The 18603-nt window shown below is 35.5% G+C and overlaps 1 protein-coding gene across 1 annotated transcript in view; it reads right to left on the bottom strand.

Moving 5' to 3' along the window:
• The window catches only part of CSMD1 (CUB and Sushi multiple domains 1), a gene marked incomplete at both ends in the record, with an annotated part of 1257610 nt that overhangs the window by 53316 nt on the left and 1185691 nt on the right, over positions 1 to 18603 (bottom strand). The window contains 2 exons of the mRNA XM_082305706.1: positions 6593 to 6766; positions 12354 to 12527. Of these exons, the coding sequence (XP_082161832.1) occupies positions 6593 to 6766; positions 12354 to 12527 (348 nt within the window). The remainder of the gene's footprint in view (positions 1 to 6592; positions 6767 to 12353; positions 12528 to 18603) is intronic.

Genomic DNA, 18603 nt, shown 5'->3' with positions numbered 1-18603 from the left:
GGAGTAGGGGAGAAATACCACTGTAAACCAGTTCAGTGCTTTCAGTGTATTTAGGATATACAAACATATTTAAGAACTTTGTTTCATACTAATTTTATCATATGGCTCTAGAGTAGCACATATGACCTTTTTTTGTGCACTACTTTTTTTGTCAGCCAAAAAAACTCATATAATTTCTTTGGTAAATTTCCTGCCAGTGACTTACTAGTTAAGCTACTACTGACACAATAAATAGAAGCAATGTATCATTGAAAAAGAGTGCCTGAAAACTGCCCAGCTCTATTTTCTGAAAATATCAATGTTTCCCGTGCATACATCATAGCTCAGTTGCAAAATAAAATAAAATATAATAAAATAAAATAATCTTCTGCAATAGCTTCAAGCAGTAATCTATATTTTGTAGTAACTGCATGAAGAGTCTCAGTGAAGTGAAGCCAAGTTCATTATTGACTCAAGTGAACTCAACCGAGGTTTGAAAGAAAGGTCATACGTAAAATCTCTGTTGAATTAAATGATACAGGTTTGCCAGAAACATCAGTCCCTTCCCAGCAGTATATTTAAGGAGCTGGAAGATTTACTTTCTTTGTACACAGATTCATAATTCATAACTAACAATGAACTTCAATGCAAATGTTTTTCACCCACTAGACAAAAGCCAATTTTAGAAGGAAAGGCATATGCCAGAAGCAGTGCTATTACTTGCTTTAGGTAAGTTCTAATCAATTCATTAAGAGTAAATTTGATATAAGCCATATAGTTGGCAGAATTTTCTTTTTTAAACATGGATGCAAAATTATCACTTCAGCATGGTTTCATCATTGAAATGTATTTTATTATTTCGTAAATCTAGCCAATAAAGATTTTTTGCTCTTCTTTCATGTAAATAATGTAATTCAAGATTTATTTTATTTAAGCCTTTTTGGCAAAAAGAATCTCTGAGCATTTTGAACTATGCAGATTCATCTTTTAAACCGAATTATATCAAATTACAAATAAAAAAGTATAGTTATCATAAAAATACATTACAGCAATTTTCACAGCATATGGTCCAAAAATATAGTATTTACAGAAGTAAAAATCTTAAATGGTATATCAAATTCTGCTCTCAGTGAAATGATGTAAATGTAATTATGCTATGAGGTTATAGGGAGGCAGTTTACAGAAGAGAAGACTCCTTTGCCCAGATATACAGCTGGAGTTAAACTAAGTAGATGCACGCAGAGAAGTGTTCTGTGGGAACATGCCTGGCTGATACAGAGGTTTGAACCAGGCTGCTCTGTACTTCTCTTTTCATTCTTTTGAAAGAATATCAAAAGTTTTTGTTTCACGGTGAATTCCTAAATTCATTGTGAGGAGCAGCATATATGGCATCTTCAGCTAGGGTTCTTAACAGTGTCAAGTTAAGCATAAGCTTTGATGCTTGTAGGCTAGAAACAGTACGGTTTAAGGACCTTAGGATTTAGATAATCTCTTATAGTGTTTAGTCAATATGTGGAATAAATTTTTACTCATTGAAGTTCCTTTCCTTTTGTTCTGTATTCATCTAATTTGGGGAAAACAGTTGTATCCTCTTTACTTATATGTATCTTTAAGTGTTTTTTGAGTGCTGTAGAGTCATGCAGAGATGGTTAAGAAGCCACCCTAGTTACCCATCTAGTTACCCTAGATCAGATGATCTAGCTTACAGTCTCATAATTTGGTTCCATTTTACCTTAGTCTGTGAGACTGTGTTTTAACCTGAAAAGCTTGCAGTCTGCTTATTTTTTGGTAACTCTGTATTATGTAGTAGCCTAAAACAGTGGGATCAGCAGAAAAATAGATATGGAGACACCACATACCACCTTAGCAAGATTCTCCAAATGCATCTGTCAAAGTCTTCAGTCATAAATTGAATCACAGAATCACAGAAGTTGGAAGGGACAGCTAAAGCAGTCTGCCCAGGGCTTTGTCCAGTCAGGTTTTGAATACCTCTAAGAATTGACGCTCCACAACCTTCCTGCACAGGTGTTTGACCATCCTCACAGTTAAAAAGCTTTTTCTTATGTTTCAGTTTGTGCTCTTTGCCTCTTGTACTTTCACTGGGCACCACTGAGAAGTCTGGCCATCTATTTTTACACACTCCTTTAGATAAGCATCAATAAGATTTCTCTGAGCCTTCTCTTCTCTAGGCTGAAATACCCCAGCTCTCAGTCTCCTCAAATCACAGTTGAGTCCATGAGGGAAGTGTGTGTTTCTGTGAAAATATATTTAAGAAAGGACAGAAAATGCCACAGAGAGAGGAGGAGGGCACAAAAAAAAAATAGTGGGAAACAATAGAGGGAACACTGAGGTTAGAGGAGAAGGTAATCTATGGCGGGGGAGATATTCTATGCAGCCAATGAAGGACCCACACCAGAGCAGATGGATATTCCTGAAGGAATTGCAGCCTGTGGAGAACCCATGCCAGAGAAGAGGATAAGACTGAGAAAGAAGGAACAGGAGAGAGAAACTGCTTCATACTGACTGCAAGGTCAACCCACCATACTAACCTAAAATAACAAACAATACTAATTCTCAAGACAATTAATACAACATCTAAAAATTTCATATAATTGAAATAAAATCTCCAAAATTTCTACATCAGGGATGCATGTAGTAGGTCAATGGTACAGAAATGCTCTAACACTGATTTGCTTAAACAGAAGTTGATATTGACTATTCCCTTTGCACTGCAACTAAATATCTTCTAGTGCACAAATACAACAGTTGTTGTTACTTCAGATAGTATATTCCTCTACAGAACCCAAAAGTAGGGTTTCTTAAAGAAACTTTATGACCTAGCTCTTTCTCAAACAGTTTAAATGTCAACATGGATTTCAAGGTTGGTCACCTTGAATCTAGAGAAACTGAAAACTTTATAACTTATCTCTTTTTCAAATATTTCATATGTCAACTTGTAGTTCAAGGTTGATCATGCCTCAACATTTCTGTATTAGTCTGACCGTCTCTTTTTCTCCCACTATTTGTGAGTTTCTTACACTGTGCCAAGGCTCGGAGACTCAGCTTTCGTTCTTTACTTCTTGTACATCTTCATTTTTGTAAATTCTAAGACAGAAGCGGTGACATTTAAGTAATACTTATAGTTTTAATTGTATTTTAAATAAAATTCTTGCTGGTGCATGACAGAAAAGAATCTAATTCCTTCTTTTAACTTGAGATTACATTCTCCCAAATCATACACTAACCTTTCCAGTATAGAAAAACCATTAATTATCCATTCCCTATACTGGCCACTGTTTCAAAATGAAATTATATAAATACTTAAGCTACACTTAAACAACAACAATTAAATCTTTATTGATTAGAGTTCCTAAACAGCTCTATGCTTTGTAATACAGAACTACAGTTAAGAAGCAGACAAGCAGTAGATGACGAAATTAGGTGGGTCCTCACCATTCATGATGGAAAAGATACAAGTCAGTCACTGAAAAATACCTGTTGCTATAGAGAATGAAGTACTAAGTGAAGGGAAGAATGAAGTGAAGAAGTACTGAGTGAAAGGCAAAAGTCCAACTTTACACCACCTGCATGAGAATAAACAAAACTGTAGATACTCAACTGAGAGAGCTCTGGACCACTCCATTCTGATAGGAGTTTGCCATTCCTAAGTGAATGGATCTTGGCAGAGTTGCCTTTATAATATTCACTACTTTCAGAAAACCAACCCCCCTATTCAAGATTTCAGACCATAAATTGGCCTGGATCAAACTCAAATTCATGTGATGAATTAGGAAAGGAAAATGAAAGTAGACAGGAGACACAGCTGAAATAATGTTGGACTAACTGTAAATCTCCTAATTCTTATGTTCTTATTTTTTAAATCTTCTCAGCCTATGCATTATTTTTCATAAATTTCCTTTTTTTTTCTTTCACTTTCACTTGTTTTCCTTTTAATAAATGTACTTGCATTCAATGTAAATAGCTGAGTAACTCAGCTTGTAAATGGGATTGACCTTCAGTAAAACCATGCAACCTCTGCCTCTGACAGTCAGAGTAGATCTGGACTACATCCACAGGGTATGTGAAAAAGTGTATATTTTCAACAAATACAATCTTACTTAAATGCCTCACAGATGAGACAGAGGAGTTTGTTCACTAAAGTTTAGCAATACAAAACAGTATAAAAAGGGGGAAAAAAAGCACATGAACCTAAATAGGAACAGTTTGCTAATTTCTGCTTCTCTATTCCAATAATTATATTGCTATGCTAGTTAACTCACTTGAATAAATTCAGAGGGTAGTGACTGAAGGAATTGCCATCTCTGTATTGTTTTAATGAGAATGAAAGATCTAATTCCACACATACTGCGCTTGAAATTGCATCGGCTATCTCTGAAACAATATGATGAGCTAATCACCAAAGATAATTATTATTCTTAGGAACAACCATTGTAATACAATATGATTTTTAATAAACCAACAGGTGGAGATAATGAAGCTACCAATAGCTGAAGTTAACTTCTTATGATGTGATTTTTAGCCTCAATGTTAGTATCCTTAGCACAACTTCACTGACTGCAATTTCCTTTAGCACATTAAAGACAAATTACAAAGGACAAAAAGCATAGTACTTACATTGATTTAATATTTAAGTGAGCATTTCTTCAGTGAAAGAAAATACTCAGGAAAGGCTTACTAGCCATTGCATTTCTGGAGAAGTTATTTTATATCTGCTTTAGTATTAACCCACTTTTCAACAAGCTGTCTAACTTGGACCTGTCTAATCAGAGAGGACAATAGAATTTCAGACTTGTATTCTCAATAGTGGAAGATGAGATGATTTAAAAAATCACGTTTTTTAAATTTGTAAAGTAATCTTTAGCTTCTTAATTCTGTAGTCAGCATTCAGGTATGAGATACAATCCATGCAAAAGAACTGAAAGGTTCATCAGCCTGAGGAAAAACCTAAGAAGTGACTTGTATGATATTCCTTTCAGAGGATGCATGATTTAGCAAAGATTTGCCAAATTATGTCACAGAAGGAAAATCTTGCCAGCCTTGCCAATTCCAATTTAACACTCAAAAATCAATCTTAGGTATAATATATATATAATTTATATATATATATGCATACATGTATAGATAGATCAATTGATCAATCAATTGATCGATTGATCTTTGTGTTCTGTTTCTTTGTGTGTTCCATACCAGGCAAAACCATCATGTTCTTTCCAGAGGCTGAGCATTTTTTATTTGGTTTGCATTTACACATTTGGAAATTAGTACTGCTGTTAAAAGTTACAAATGGACCCAGGCAATTCCAGCTTTGTAAAGAGAATATGACCAGGAACAACATTTTAAAATTAGATCAATTAAAATACATTTCCTTCTGGAGCCTTCACAAAAAGAGCACTAAAGGATATACAGTATCTCAAAAACTTTTCTCCAGGCTTTTGAGATCTTTCAGTATATCTTACATGATTCACCTCATGTCCTGACTTTCACCTCTCTGACAATTTGCATCTAATTTATAGCCAGAAGATATTCAATCTGCCTTTGTGATTCAGAAGAAAACATTTCACAATATAATTAAATATTATTGGCATCTTATTGGATTCAGCATTGAGAAAGCATATACTACACCAGTACCAGCTGTTTTGGGACATACAACATAAAAACAATAGACCAATGAACAGATTTTAGTGGTCTGATAAAGATATTGGTGGAACTGACCGAAGATTTTATATTAGCTCAATATTCTGCAACAATAGCCAAAGGTTGAGGAAAATAAATAAAAACAATGACCATAAACAGAAAGAGTAACAATAGGGTAACTTCAGAGAGTTGTTTCCCTTTTAATCTTAATTACATTACTGGCATCTGGATAAATAAATGATAAGGACACAATGAAATCTGAGAACTTTGGATTGTATTTTAAAATGGTTTCTTTTTGTCCTTCCCTAGTATGTACATTTGATACACAGGTTTCTTTGTAACACAAAACCTTGCTTCATTCTCATCTCTCAAACATCTCCATCTTACCCAGATCACACAAGTAACCAAGTTCAAATATGTCTTTGCAAAAAACCAATCAGAATTAAATCTTACTTTATCATTTTTTTCTGGGCAAAGTAAAGACAGGTTTCACTTGTACAGAAGTTATGAACATCTCTCAGGTATTGCTAGGAATTACAGAAGAATTAATAGTGTTTTGATGCATGAATATTCATTTGCATAACTATGTTTTAATAGGAGTAATGAACCATTTATGGAAACTGTACTCTAGCGCACCTAATTCAGGCTAGATAGCCAACTGTGATTTATTAATGTAATATATCTTTTGTGATACAAAGTACACTTTATATGTCTATAAACTAAATGCTAGGGATTGCAGTCTGACAACTTTGAGGTAAAATACTGAAAAGCCTAGGCTTCCTCAATACTCAGCACTAACTCCATTTTCCAATATAGAAATGCAAAAACTCAAATGAAGGTGGCAATAAGTTCCTAAAGGTCAGGTTTCTAAATTATACCAACATTTTGAAGGCAGGGTAAAGGATCATGCCTGAAATAAGTCATTAGAGAGCAGAGAACGTATGAGAAAGTTTCTTACCTCGGCAGTTGGGTAAAGGGCTACTCCACTGCCCATTGCTTCGGCACTGTGCTCGAGAAGCACCCTGAAGTAAGTACCCAGTGTTGCAAGTAAAATTTACAACATCATTTAAATTGAATTCACTGCCATTAGTCATTCCATGAGCTGGATTCCCAGGATGTCCACATGTGATTGCTGTTAAAAGAAAAATAGACAGGCTAGAATCTAACTGAAAGGTATTGTTCCATGGAATCACTTGCAAGTTGGAGGTCTTTTGTTGTTTTTTTTTTCTTTTTTTTTTCTCTTCTGAATTTGTCTTTTATATTTATAGAAGAAATTTAAGAAAAACTAGTATGTATTTATTCAGAATTCTTAACTGCCAGGAGAAAAATCTTAATTTTTCAATAAAACTTTTAGAATCTACTTTTTACCTTATGTTGAAAGTTGTAATAAAAATAATTATATATACATATATGCATTTTGACACCCATCTGATATGTATTAGACCTTAAAAAATAGAGAGAGTTCACTGTATTTCTTGCTAATGCAAGTAATTTTTTTTTTGCCTTGAAAGCTTCAAAATGTAGTAGGGCCAAACAAATTGAATTTGATATACTGCTTCAGAGCATTCTGGAGTTCTGAAGCATTCCTGTTCCAAAGTTCTTGAGTTGCTTTACTGAAGCAGTGAACCTTTAAATCAGATTATATTATGACAATAGAGAAATCATTGTTGGGAGTAAATCTTTCCCATTATATGTATTACATATGTTGATTATTATTAAATAACACTTATAAAATACACTTGTTATGGTCAAGCTCTACCTTTCCACATGACAAGACATTAAAATAATGTAGAAAAATATAGAAAAGAATAGATACTGACAGTATAAAATCAGAATGTATATATAGACACACAAACACACACCCCCCAACATTGTGCTAGTGATGTTCATTGAGCAGAATGAAGCCCCCATAATCCAAGGGGAAATGGTTAGTGACCTGCTACACCACTTAGACACACACAAGTCTATGGGGCCAGATGGGATCCACCCGAGGATACTGAGGGCTGGCAGAAGTGCTCACCAAGACACTTTCAATCATTTATCAGCAGTCCTGGCTAATCAGGGAGGTCCCAGTTGACTGGAGGCTAGCAAAAGTGAACCCATCTACAAGAAGGGCCGGAAGGAGGATCCAGGGAACTACAGGCCTGTCAGTCTGACCTTGGTGCTGGGAAAGGTTATGGAGCAGATGATCCTGAATGCCATCACGCAGCACGTACAGGACAACCAGGGGATTGGGCCCAGTCAGCATGGGTTTATGAAAGGCAGGTCCTGCTTGACTAACCTGATCTCCTTCTGTGACAAGTTGACCCGCTTAGCGGATAAGGGAAGGGCTGTGGATGTTGTCTACCTGGACTTCAGTAAAGTCTTTGACACCGTTGGCCAGTTCTGTTTAATATCTTTATCAATGATTTGGACAAGAGGATCGAGCACACCCTCAGTAAGTTTGCAGACAACACCAAATTGGGTGGCAGTGTTGATCTGCAGGAGGGTAGGAAGGCTCTGCAGAGGGATCTGGACAGGCTGGATTGTTGGGCCAAGGCCAACTGTATGAGATTCAACCAGGCTCAGTGCCGGGTCTTGCACTTGGGTCACAACAACCCCATGCAACGCTACAGGCTGGGGGAGGAGTGGCTGGAGAGCTGCCTGGCAGAAAAGGACCTGAGGGTGTTGGTTGACAGCCGCCTGAACATGAGCCAGCAGTGTGCTCAGGTGGCCAAGAGGGCCAATGGCATCCTGGCTTGTATCAGGAATAGTGTGGCCAGCAGGACCAGGGAGGTGACAGTGCCCCTGTACTTGGCACTGGTGAGGTTGCACTGTGTTCAGTTTTGGGCCCCTCACTAGAAGAAAGACATCGAGGTACTGGAGCATGTCCAGAGAAGGGCAACAAAGTTGGTGAAGTGTCTAGAGCACAAGTCTTATGAGGAGCGTCTGAGGGAGCTGGGGTTGTTTAGCCTGGAGAAGAGGAGGCTGAGGGGAGACCTTATTGCTCTCTACAAACACCTGAAAGGAGGTTGTAACGAGGTGGGGGTTGGTCTCTTCTCCCAAGTAACAAGCGATAGGATGAGAGGAAATGGCCTCAAGTTGAGCCAGGAGAGGTTTAGGTTGGATATTAGGAGCAATTTCTTCACGGAAAGGGCTGTCAAGCATTGGAACAGGCTGCCCAGGGATGTGGTTGAGTCTCCATCCCTGGAGGTATTTCAAAGACGGGTAGATGTGGTGCTTAGGGACATGGTTTGGTGGTAGACTTGTCAGTGCTAGGTTAACAGTTGGACTTGATTGATAATCTTAAAGGTCTTTTCCAATCTAAACAATTCTATGACTCTATGTTTATAATACTCAAATATCATATACACAGGTTCATCTTTTGCTTTATATCTTTATGGTTTGGGGTTTTTTTAATTGAAGAGACAAGTGAAAAATAATTTAAATGTGTTTCTTTTTATTTTATCACGAATTTCAACTGTGAAACAGTATTTTCAACAGTACTTATCTTTGGGAATTAAATAGGACACCTTCCTGTATACAGACTTACGTATTTAGCCCTTAAATTTTGTAAATACCTCTACTTAAATCCCTTGAATCCTTTCTCATTTGCAGCACTTGAAGTTGAAATCTTAAACATAAGAATAAAATCTTACCACATGCACAGGATCAACTTTATTCTAGCCCAGTTACATTTTTATACTGTTACAGATGATCAAGTTTCAACAAATAAAGAAATTTCCAGGGCCATACTAAATCCGTTAACATAATTCTTATATAAAAAAACTATTGAATTAAAAAAATGCTATTACCTTGAACTTTCTGCATTTTCTTGAACACATTGTATGTCATAGGTTTTAACAACACAAAATTTAGGTCTCTTGTAAAAATTCTGATAATGAAGGATGATTCTGTTCAGTTGACCTTTTCAACAAAAGCATACCCTAGTCATTCAGCTCCTGTTTAGACCTCATTACTCATGACAGGATTCTGTTTTTTGTAACATCTTCCAGAAACTAAAGATCTCAGACGCTGAGATCTTAATTACTGCATCTAGTTCTGCCACTGCTTCATTATAGTTACTAGATATCATTGACCTGTTGACTGATCAACACTGCTGTAGTTGGATTCACACTGTAGCAAATACTTAAAAGCATCTTCAAAAAAAAAAAAAAGCAAAGTAGATAATTTTGTCATTACAGTGTTTTCAATCACCACTAGGCTTTTATGCAATCAGTTTAATATTGTTTACCCAAGCAGTAGCCAAGACATTTCAAATAAAGGTTACCACTGTTGTTTTTTTGCCATCTAAATGATGAATTACAAATTCCTTCTTCCATCCTAATATAAATAACTACTCTATGTATGCATGCACACTCATGCATATGTATCCAAACACACACTCAGTCCTAAATATGTCATGGGAAAATAGATGCACTTGGAATGTCTGAAATCAATACTCATTAAGGAATTACACATTTCCCTATTATATTGCAAAGAAATCAACCCACTTAATGTAATATAACTCTCAAATATATACTGCAGTCTTTAACACAGTATCTTTCTTAGACCCTGGAGAATTCCATCTCACCACAGAAAATGCATAACCCAGAAGAAACAATGGTAGTACTGATAGTACTTGGACAACAAAAAAATCCAGTATGAGTACCCAGCTGTATAACTAAGCCTATGTTTTGGTCATCATTAAAACTTTTAGTAAAGAATGTTACTCTCCTGATTTTTGTTGTGCTGTTACTCACAAGGAACTAATCAGAGATCTTCACATTTCATGTTAACTTCCAATAACCAGCAAGTGAAAATCTTTCAGAAAATATTTGGCTAAAATGTGGTCCAACTGGTTATTCAATAAAGAGATAGAGAAACACCTGTGTGTCACAAACTGTGCAAGATGAAGGAGGCTGACTTTCATATGAAACTAAGAAGCTTAAGTAGTCATGGGTGGAGTACTCTCAGTACTTTTGTAGAGAGTATTTTTTGAAGATTACAATGTCTAGTACTTACAACTCTGAAATTCCTTTCAAACTCAATTAGAAATATAAAAGGATGTGTGATCTTCTGTAAAAATCTTACAAAATAGAGACCAATTTGCGGTAAACTTTCAGGGGCACAGCCCATAACTTCTTTATGGTACCTCTGCCATATTTCTAGTTCCAGATCCACACTGCTTAGTCAGAGGACCATTTCAGTATCACATTATAGAGCACATTTCTTGCACTGGTAAACAGTATGTTTTCACTTTCCTTCCTTTCAGAAATAACAGAGCCATTTTTATGAGAATTTTTAATAAATAAATAAATAAATAAATAAATGTAGGAAAATTATCTGAAGCTTGGATGCTGACATAAAAAAAAAATCATTTTGTATGGCTCTTTAGTCTGGCAGAGCTATAAGCAAAAGAAAACCATGTTGTAATGGAAAGTATTAGGCAACCTATAATGACAGTAATTGCTGCCAGTTCTTCTCATAACAATAATGATAACATCAATTTAGGAAGAAACAGCCTCCCACCCCCCTTCAGCTTTGCCTCTTTCTTTTGAAGGGATTTTATTCACTGCACGGTAAAATTAATCCACTGAAAGTAATAATGCTAGCTGGTGGCATTTCTCCTTTGATGAATATAAATCACTTGAAGATATAAATAGGATTTTAAAAGGACAATGACATTTAGCAAATATTTCCTGCAGCTGTATACAGGTAGAAATTTTCATTTTACCACTGAGAAAGAAACTACTGAACATTTTGAAATCTAATGACTTACTAGAAATGAAACAAAGATACTAACATGGATTGAACAGAAAAGCTGATCATCTCAGTGACTATCTCTATGTAGACAAAAATACATGTCTGAATTGCAGACATCTTAAAAAATTACAAAATTGACATAATTGATACAAATGCTCCATTAAAAATAACAAAAAAAATATAAAAATGGGAAGCTTTATTAAAACTTAAAAAGAATAATAAAATCAACTGCACAATAAAGTACTAGACTAAAAAGCAGAGAAATCAAACTTGACTCTGATTAAATGGCTGATGTTTCATAAAATGTCAGAAAACCTGCCATGCAAATGAGGATGGAAGTAGAGTAGGAAAGACTCAACAATTCCAGTAATTAATTATGGAATTTTCAAAAGTAGATGAATTAAGAGCAAAAAAAAAATCCTACTAAAGGGAATAAAAAACCTAACATTTTCTTCTAACAGATGTGGTGTAGTCCAATACCATGTCTGGGCTTGCACTGGTAAATATTAGGAGGCCAACTTGGAAAATGGGCAGTCACCATCAAAACTGCACAGACGAACACTATTCCAGCTTTACCCACCAAGCAATGAAAATAGACCAAGGGATTTTAGTATTCCTAATGAAAAAATAGCATAAAGGCTCAGTAAGCCCACACTTGACATAGAAATTATGACTGGAGAAAGAGATAGATGGAAGTTACACAGTTGCAGCCTGCTGTTCAACCCACTTTAATGCCTATGTCATCCTGTTTCTGAAACAACAGAAGTCAGAAATTACTGGATATAGTTATTCAGTCTGTGCTAGGTTAGAAGCTGAATTAGATTATCATAATGACCCTTGTAATTGAAAATAAGTCTAATAAATATCTGATCTGAGCACCTCATTCAAACACCTTTGAACATCCAATCCACTGTTAATGTTCAATTGCATTTAAAATAGTAGTAATAATTCAATGAAAAATTAATTATACTTACGGACACAAACAGGAGTTTGTCCAGACCATTTGTGATCCTGTAGGCAAATTCTGACAGATGTACCAACAAGTCGAAAGCCAGGATTACACTGGTAGACTACAGTATCACGATAACTGAAACCATCTCCACTAATATGACCATTTACAATTGGATCTGGAGAACCACAGTGACCAGCTACAATAAAAGAACAACCTGTCAAAAACGTATATTCTTACAAACCTTGCCAACATTTACAAGAATGCTGATAGGAAAACAAAATTTAATCCTCACTTTCAATAAACAATATATTAGGGTCAAATACTTCACTGTACAGAACAAGTTCTGAGGTTAAAAACTACAAGTGGTATTCCTTCTACTTTTTTATTGTGAAGTGATATTCAAATGGTTTTACTTTTCATGTGTATAGGTTCTGCAGATTCTGTTGCAGAAATGACAAATTTCTCAGAAGAATGTCTGGAAAATGTAAATTGCAAATGTCTGAAATTACAAATCATTCAGTTTAATTGCTAGAAAACTGACAATTTTAACAAGGATATTTTTTTCCCCTTTGCCTTAGTAAGGTTGCCTTTTCCCTTAGAGAAATGTGAACTAACATGTCTTTAACTCTCAAACCCATACTATTATTTCCTTATAGAGGTCTGATTTCTCTTATTCAATATTTGCCTCGGATTTTGCAAGATCATCTTTACTAATAAATTAAACATGGTTGGGACCATTCTCTGGCAGAGGCCAACCAGCACAGAGCAGTCTACATCCATAAAATGAAAATTTCTTGCCCTCCTGACCAGCACAGCTGCTAGGAAGCTTCCTACCAGGATCAGTACTAGTTTAAGCTAACTTGAACTGTTATTGGAAATTGTCTTGGAGAACCTCAGCCAAAAACACGTCACGGCATTGTTTTAACGATTTAATAGGAGAGATGATCAAGTTTCGTACTTATTTGCATGTCCCGGTGTTGTTATTTTATTAGAACAAACTTAGCCCTTGTTATTATACATATCCAACATATAACTGATTTCTCACTAGCAGGTCTTCAGACATTAGCAGACAGATCCTAAGACTAATCAAATTTTTTTTAAAAAAACAACAAAACAAACCTAAATCCTCATTTTTTTAAAAAGTAAAGAAAACATAAATCATTTCTGTGGGATCACAGCCAGTCTATTGCCTTCAAGAGAACACTGAGCCATTTCAGATATGTATATATGTCCCACTTAGTTATATTAGCTCCTTTACAATGCCATTTAGGCCCTGATTTATATTTATATATTTATATTTATATTTATATTTATATTTATAATATTTATATTTATATTTATATTTATATTTATATTTATATTTATAATATTTATATTTATATTTATATTTATATTTAATAGAAATTTTCTCCAGCTTAATTTAAAGCCTGCAACATAGAAAGCAGGTTTCTACACAGACTTCTTGGAAAAAAAAAAATTCTACAGCTAAGTATATCTTGTTATGTTAAAATATTTCCTAACATTCAGCTCCAGTTTCTACAATTAGGTTCATATTTACTTATTAATGTCTTTTAATAATGAATTCTAAAAAGTGTTTTTATTTGTGTTTATTCTTTCCCAATAATCACCTTTATGTTATCTTCAGCTGATTCTTAGCTAACGTGACATATTTAATGCCTTTTCTGTGCTTGTAAATTCATATTCATGTCAAAATTATAATAAACTCTTCTTTATATTGCTTCCCGATTTGGTCAGTACATGTAAAATAGCCACCTTCTCCAGCTGTACGAAGGCATGGAAAGGAAGGAATGTGTACCAGCACTGTTTCCTCCTTAGTTATATCAGCTGCTGTTAAACAATACAGAATGCATTACTCCAGGGTAATAGCACTCTTGGCACTAAGGAGGACAAGCAATGATTTTATTCTCTCTAGATTCTTCATTCTGTTTGAAAACAGAGTTGCTGAGCAGAAAACTATTTCTCTTTACTGATTAAAGAGGAGAAAAAAGTTCATTTTTTTAGTGACACTGATTAATCACAACTGGCAATAATTTCATCTGAAACTATGCTAAGTCCTCATTTTGGATGTGAGGACAGGGACCTGAGGCTCATGACCGCTGCTAGAAGGGGGGGGGGGGGGGGGGGGGGGAGGGGTGATGTTCTGTTTCACACAGGCTGTATCCATCAACAGCAGTCTTCTTTGCAACTTAGCTTCTTTGGGATTGAATCTGCTTTCTATTAAAGCCCCTTTAATAATGCTAGACAGTATATTTCATTTACACTTAATGGTTCTTCTGAAATCCTAGAAGGGTAAAACACATACCACTAGATTTTTCATACATATAGTATTACTATAATAATCTTAATTGTAGGATTGCTGATGTCTTTAAGAAAACATTGTGATATTGTTCTGTAAATTTTTGGAAGAAAGCACAAATGTAAGCTTTTCACTCTCAACTTCTTATATAGCCACTCGTTCCCTGACAGGGAGTATGGCAAAAAAGAGTAACAAGGACATTGAAAGCACGTTTTTCTCCTTGAAATGTCTCATGGAATAATATACCTTATTGTTCTCAGTCCAAATTACTACTATGATCCCCCTTACCATTTTCTCTCTTCCAGCCTCGCTCAGCCTCTCCTTGTCTATCACATACTCCAGGCCCTAGCCCCTTAATGGGCCCTTCCCCTGGACTTGCTTCAGTTTCCAGTATCTCTTGTATGGTGGAGGACACAAAAACTACACAGGTTTCCATAAGCATGCTGAAGAGGAAATAATAACTGTGACCCACCTCTCCACTAGGTCACCTGGGTTGCTTCCTGTAAAGCTTCTTTCTATCCAGTCAGTTCCAAGCTGATACTTGTTTATGGCATTATTTTAGGAAAAGTGCAGGATTCTGTATTTGTCTTTGTTGAACTTTATGAGCTTCCTGTTGGCCCATTCCTCCAGATTCCCAATGTTCCTCTGTCTAGCAGTACTGCAATCCAGCATATCAACTGTTCTCCCATCATTTGCTGTCATCCTCAAATTTGTTGAGGCTGCACCCCAACCTGTTATCCAAGTCATTGACAGAGGCTGGATGGTGTTGGCCTCAGTAGTCATCCTCAGTACCCACTGGTTACTAGTCATACTTTGAATCATGAAACACTACCCTCAGAGTCTGGTGGTTCAATTAGTTTTCCACCCATTTTGTAGTCCTCCCATCCAGTCCCTGTCTTCTCAATTTGGGTACAAGGATACTATGGAAGACTTGTTTCAAAAGTTTTGCTACAACAGAAAGAAATCTACTGCTGAAATCTACTGAAATCTACATCCGATGAAACAGTCATAAGAAAAGGCGGTAAGATTATTAAGGTTTGCTTTTGATTGTTCCATCCCGTCTGTTCCCAATTATTCTCTTGTTTTCCCTATGCCTGGAAATGGACTTAATTCCTAATACTTGCTCCCTAATTTTTTCCAGGGACTGAGGTGAAATAGCTAGCCTCTTGCCTTCTTTGGAAATCTGATGTTATACTTGGGTTTTTTCCCAGTAATTGCAGTTGTTCCTGCCTTTCAAGTATGGTAGAAAGTGACCTCACAATGACATATGCCATCACCTCAGACTTATCCACTCAAACCACACATATTTGTTCAGCTTATTTGAGTAGTTCCTTAATTGATTCCCTCTACTGCTGTGTCATCTCTCCCCCCTCAACTGTACTACTAGGAGTAAAAAATTCATAGTGTGGGTAATCTACAGCCTAGATGAACCATGTACTAGAGCAGACGTATACCTCACTTTTAATCAGAATTTCTTCTCCTAAAGAAAAAAATTCTGCACGGCCCTAAATATTCAGGCATTGGAACAATTCTGAAAATTGTCACTCAGGCAATTGGGACAATCGCAGATTTTGGGAAAGGAAATCTATGAAACAGATGCAAAATGAGAAGAGAAAAGCTGTATTTATACAACATAGAATGGAATACATTTGATTTTTTAAAATTTTTCTAGACCTAAATAGTGAAGAATTGAAAAGCAGTTGCTGCACTGAAGCCAAACACAGGGAACCACAGGAAATTTCAAGAAGAAAGATAGCTGAGATGTGCCAACTGTCATAATGCAAAATACAAGATATTATGCACTTTCACTTAAATGGGGATTTAACAAGTTGCTGGACTTATTATGTGAGTCACTTCATTTACAGATCATTCCAGCTAGTGGATTTAATTATTTTTCTGGGAGTTTTGACTCATTTAGATTAAATATTCCAATACCTCAAGATCTGAAAGAGCATTGCAATAACACAAAATGTATGCAATTTTCCCATCAAGTAAAATTAGATTAAAAGAATATTAAGGAGGCTGATAGTGGATTTTTTAACAAAATATGCTCTCAAGAATTAAGGAAATTGTTCACATGGCTCAAGGCTGGTTCAGTAGTTTAATTCTAAAACACCTGGAAAGCAAGATATAAATAATTCTATTAATAAGAATTTGAAATATAAGCCAATATCACAATATCATACTGTAGTTTAACTATGAATTATCAATTATGGGATCAGATACTTTCACACAAGCAGAGTCAGCAGAAGCATTTTTTCACACTGACAAATGTAGAGAATTATATATATTACAGAATTATATAAGATATGGAATTCTTACTTTTTTGGAAAAAAATGCTAAAATTCATGAAACTGGAATGGAGTAGATTATATTTAAGTCTAGATTTTAAAGTATGTCCTTGACTTGTTTATTTATAGTTTTTATGAAAGTCAGAAAAAGTCAGAAAAAAATATCTGTTCTGGAAAACACTTTTGTCCATGATTGAATGGCACTAATAATAGAGATGGAGTTAAGCAAAATCTTAAATGCTTCCAGTTTGATCTATGCTCTACATGTATGCGTGGTTACTCACACACAAAAAGCATGCACACAAACATATGTTTTGTGACTTATAAGTGCGATTATTTTTGGAAGGAAAAAAGGGGAAGAGATATGAAATATCAGCAGTGTGAGTAATTGAGTGAAATTGAAAAAAATCTTGACTAACAATTCATATTTATCCTTGTATAATTAAGAAAAAAATACATATAATACTAACTACCTGAAGACTTAGGTTTTATATTTAGCCTTGGACTCATTAACTACAGTCACTGGTTTTAGCTTTCTTTTGAGACAAATAATAAGGATTTGACAAATCCTTTCCTGAGATACAGAAATTAGAATACTCAGCTGGCCTGAAATCATAAATTGATTCTACACAGACTAGTGGGTAACATAAAGTCATACCTATTTTCATCTATAGCTGTCCTGAATTACATTCATGCAGGTACAGTGTAGGTAAAATGCACCTCGGACTCATTATCATTCCTTTGAAATGGAAAGGCTCATTCAGAGCTCCCTGGGTGTTTGCCTCCTGATTTTCACAGGCTTCAGGTAAGTCCTAAAGGCACCTCTGAAATAAATTTGGTGCATGCTGTCCTTGAAATTTAGGAATACACAACTGGCGGCATTCGCATTATCTAGCTTTAAAATTTACGGATTTACCTTTCCTGAATTGCTCTCTGGAGAAGCCTGCATAGTTCCATTGACCTTGTTGGGAATTTAGGATCTTAGATTGTACTCTAAATTGCATCTAAATTAGGTTCCTAAAGTACATGGTGTGAATATCACTTATGTGAGAGAATGTAGAGAGGCAGGAAGAGGTTTAGTAGCAGAAATTCAACCTTCTGCAGCATGCATGTGATAACTCAAATCTAGACTTTCACACTCAGAGCTGTGCAGTATTTTTGGCACTATAGAGCTTGTCTGATTTTGAAATAGCAAAGACTAAATAGTGATTAACAACCTTCCAGCTCTAAATGTGATCTTTTTTGTCTGGTGAGGTAGATCCATGCATTTAACAGTTCTAAGCATAGGGCTGCATTCAACAATGCAATCAATCTGATACATCAAATGGAAACCAAAGTCCATCCATTTTTTTAGAAAAAGAATCGGGAAGTATCATAAGACAAGCATTGCTCTTACTGCAGTAATAATTCCTGCAAGAGGTCCTGTGTTTATTACAAGTGGGAATAGATCTGTAGAAATCATTTAAAACACAGATAGTCAGGTGGAAAAAAAAAAAAAAGTTATTAGTTATGACCAAGGGGATAAGATAATAGTAATGGATACCAATTTCAATGCGGATTTGTAAAAAAATGAAGCAGACAAAATCCAACAGCAAATCACTCCTGGGGAAGAAAAGACTGAATTCATATAAATTAAATTCAAGCTGTATATAGAGACAGTCTTT

Source organism: Platalea leucorodia (genome assembly GCF_965183815.1).
Source record: "Platalea leucorodia genome assembly, chromosome: 3".
Taxonomy (NCBI): Eukaryota; Metazoa; Chordata; class Aves; order Pelecaniformes; family Threskiornithidae; genus Platalea; species Platalea leucorodia.
Note: the sequence above shows the minus strand (reverse complement) of the source record. Positions and strands in the feature narration are given on the sequence as shown.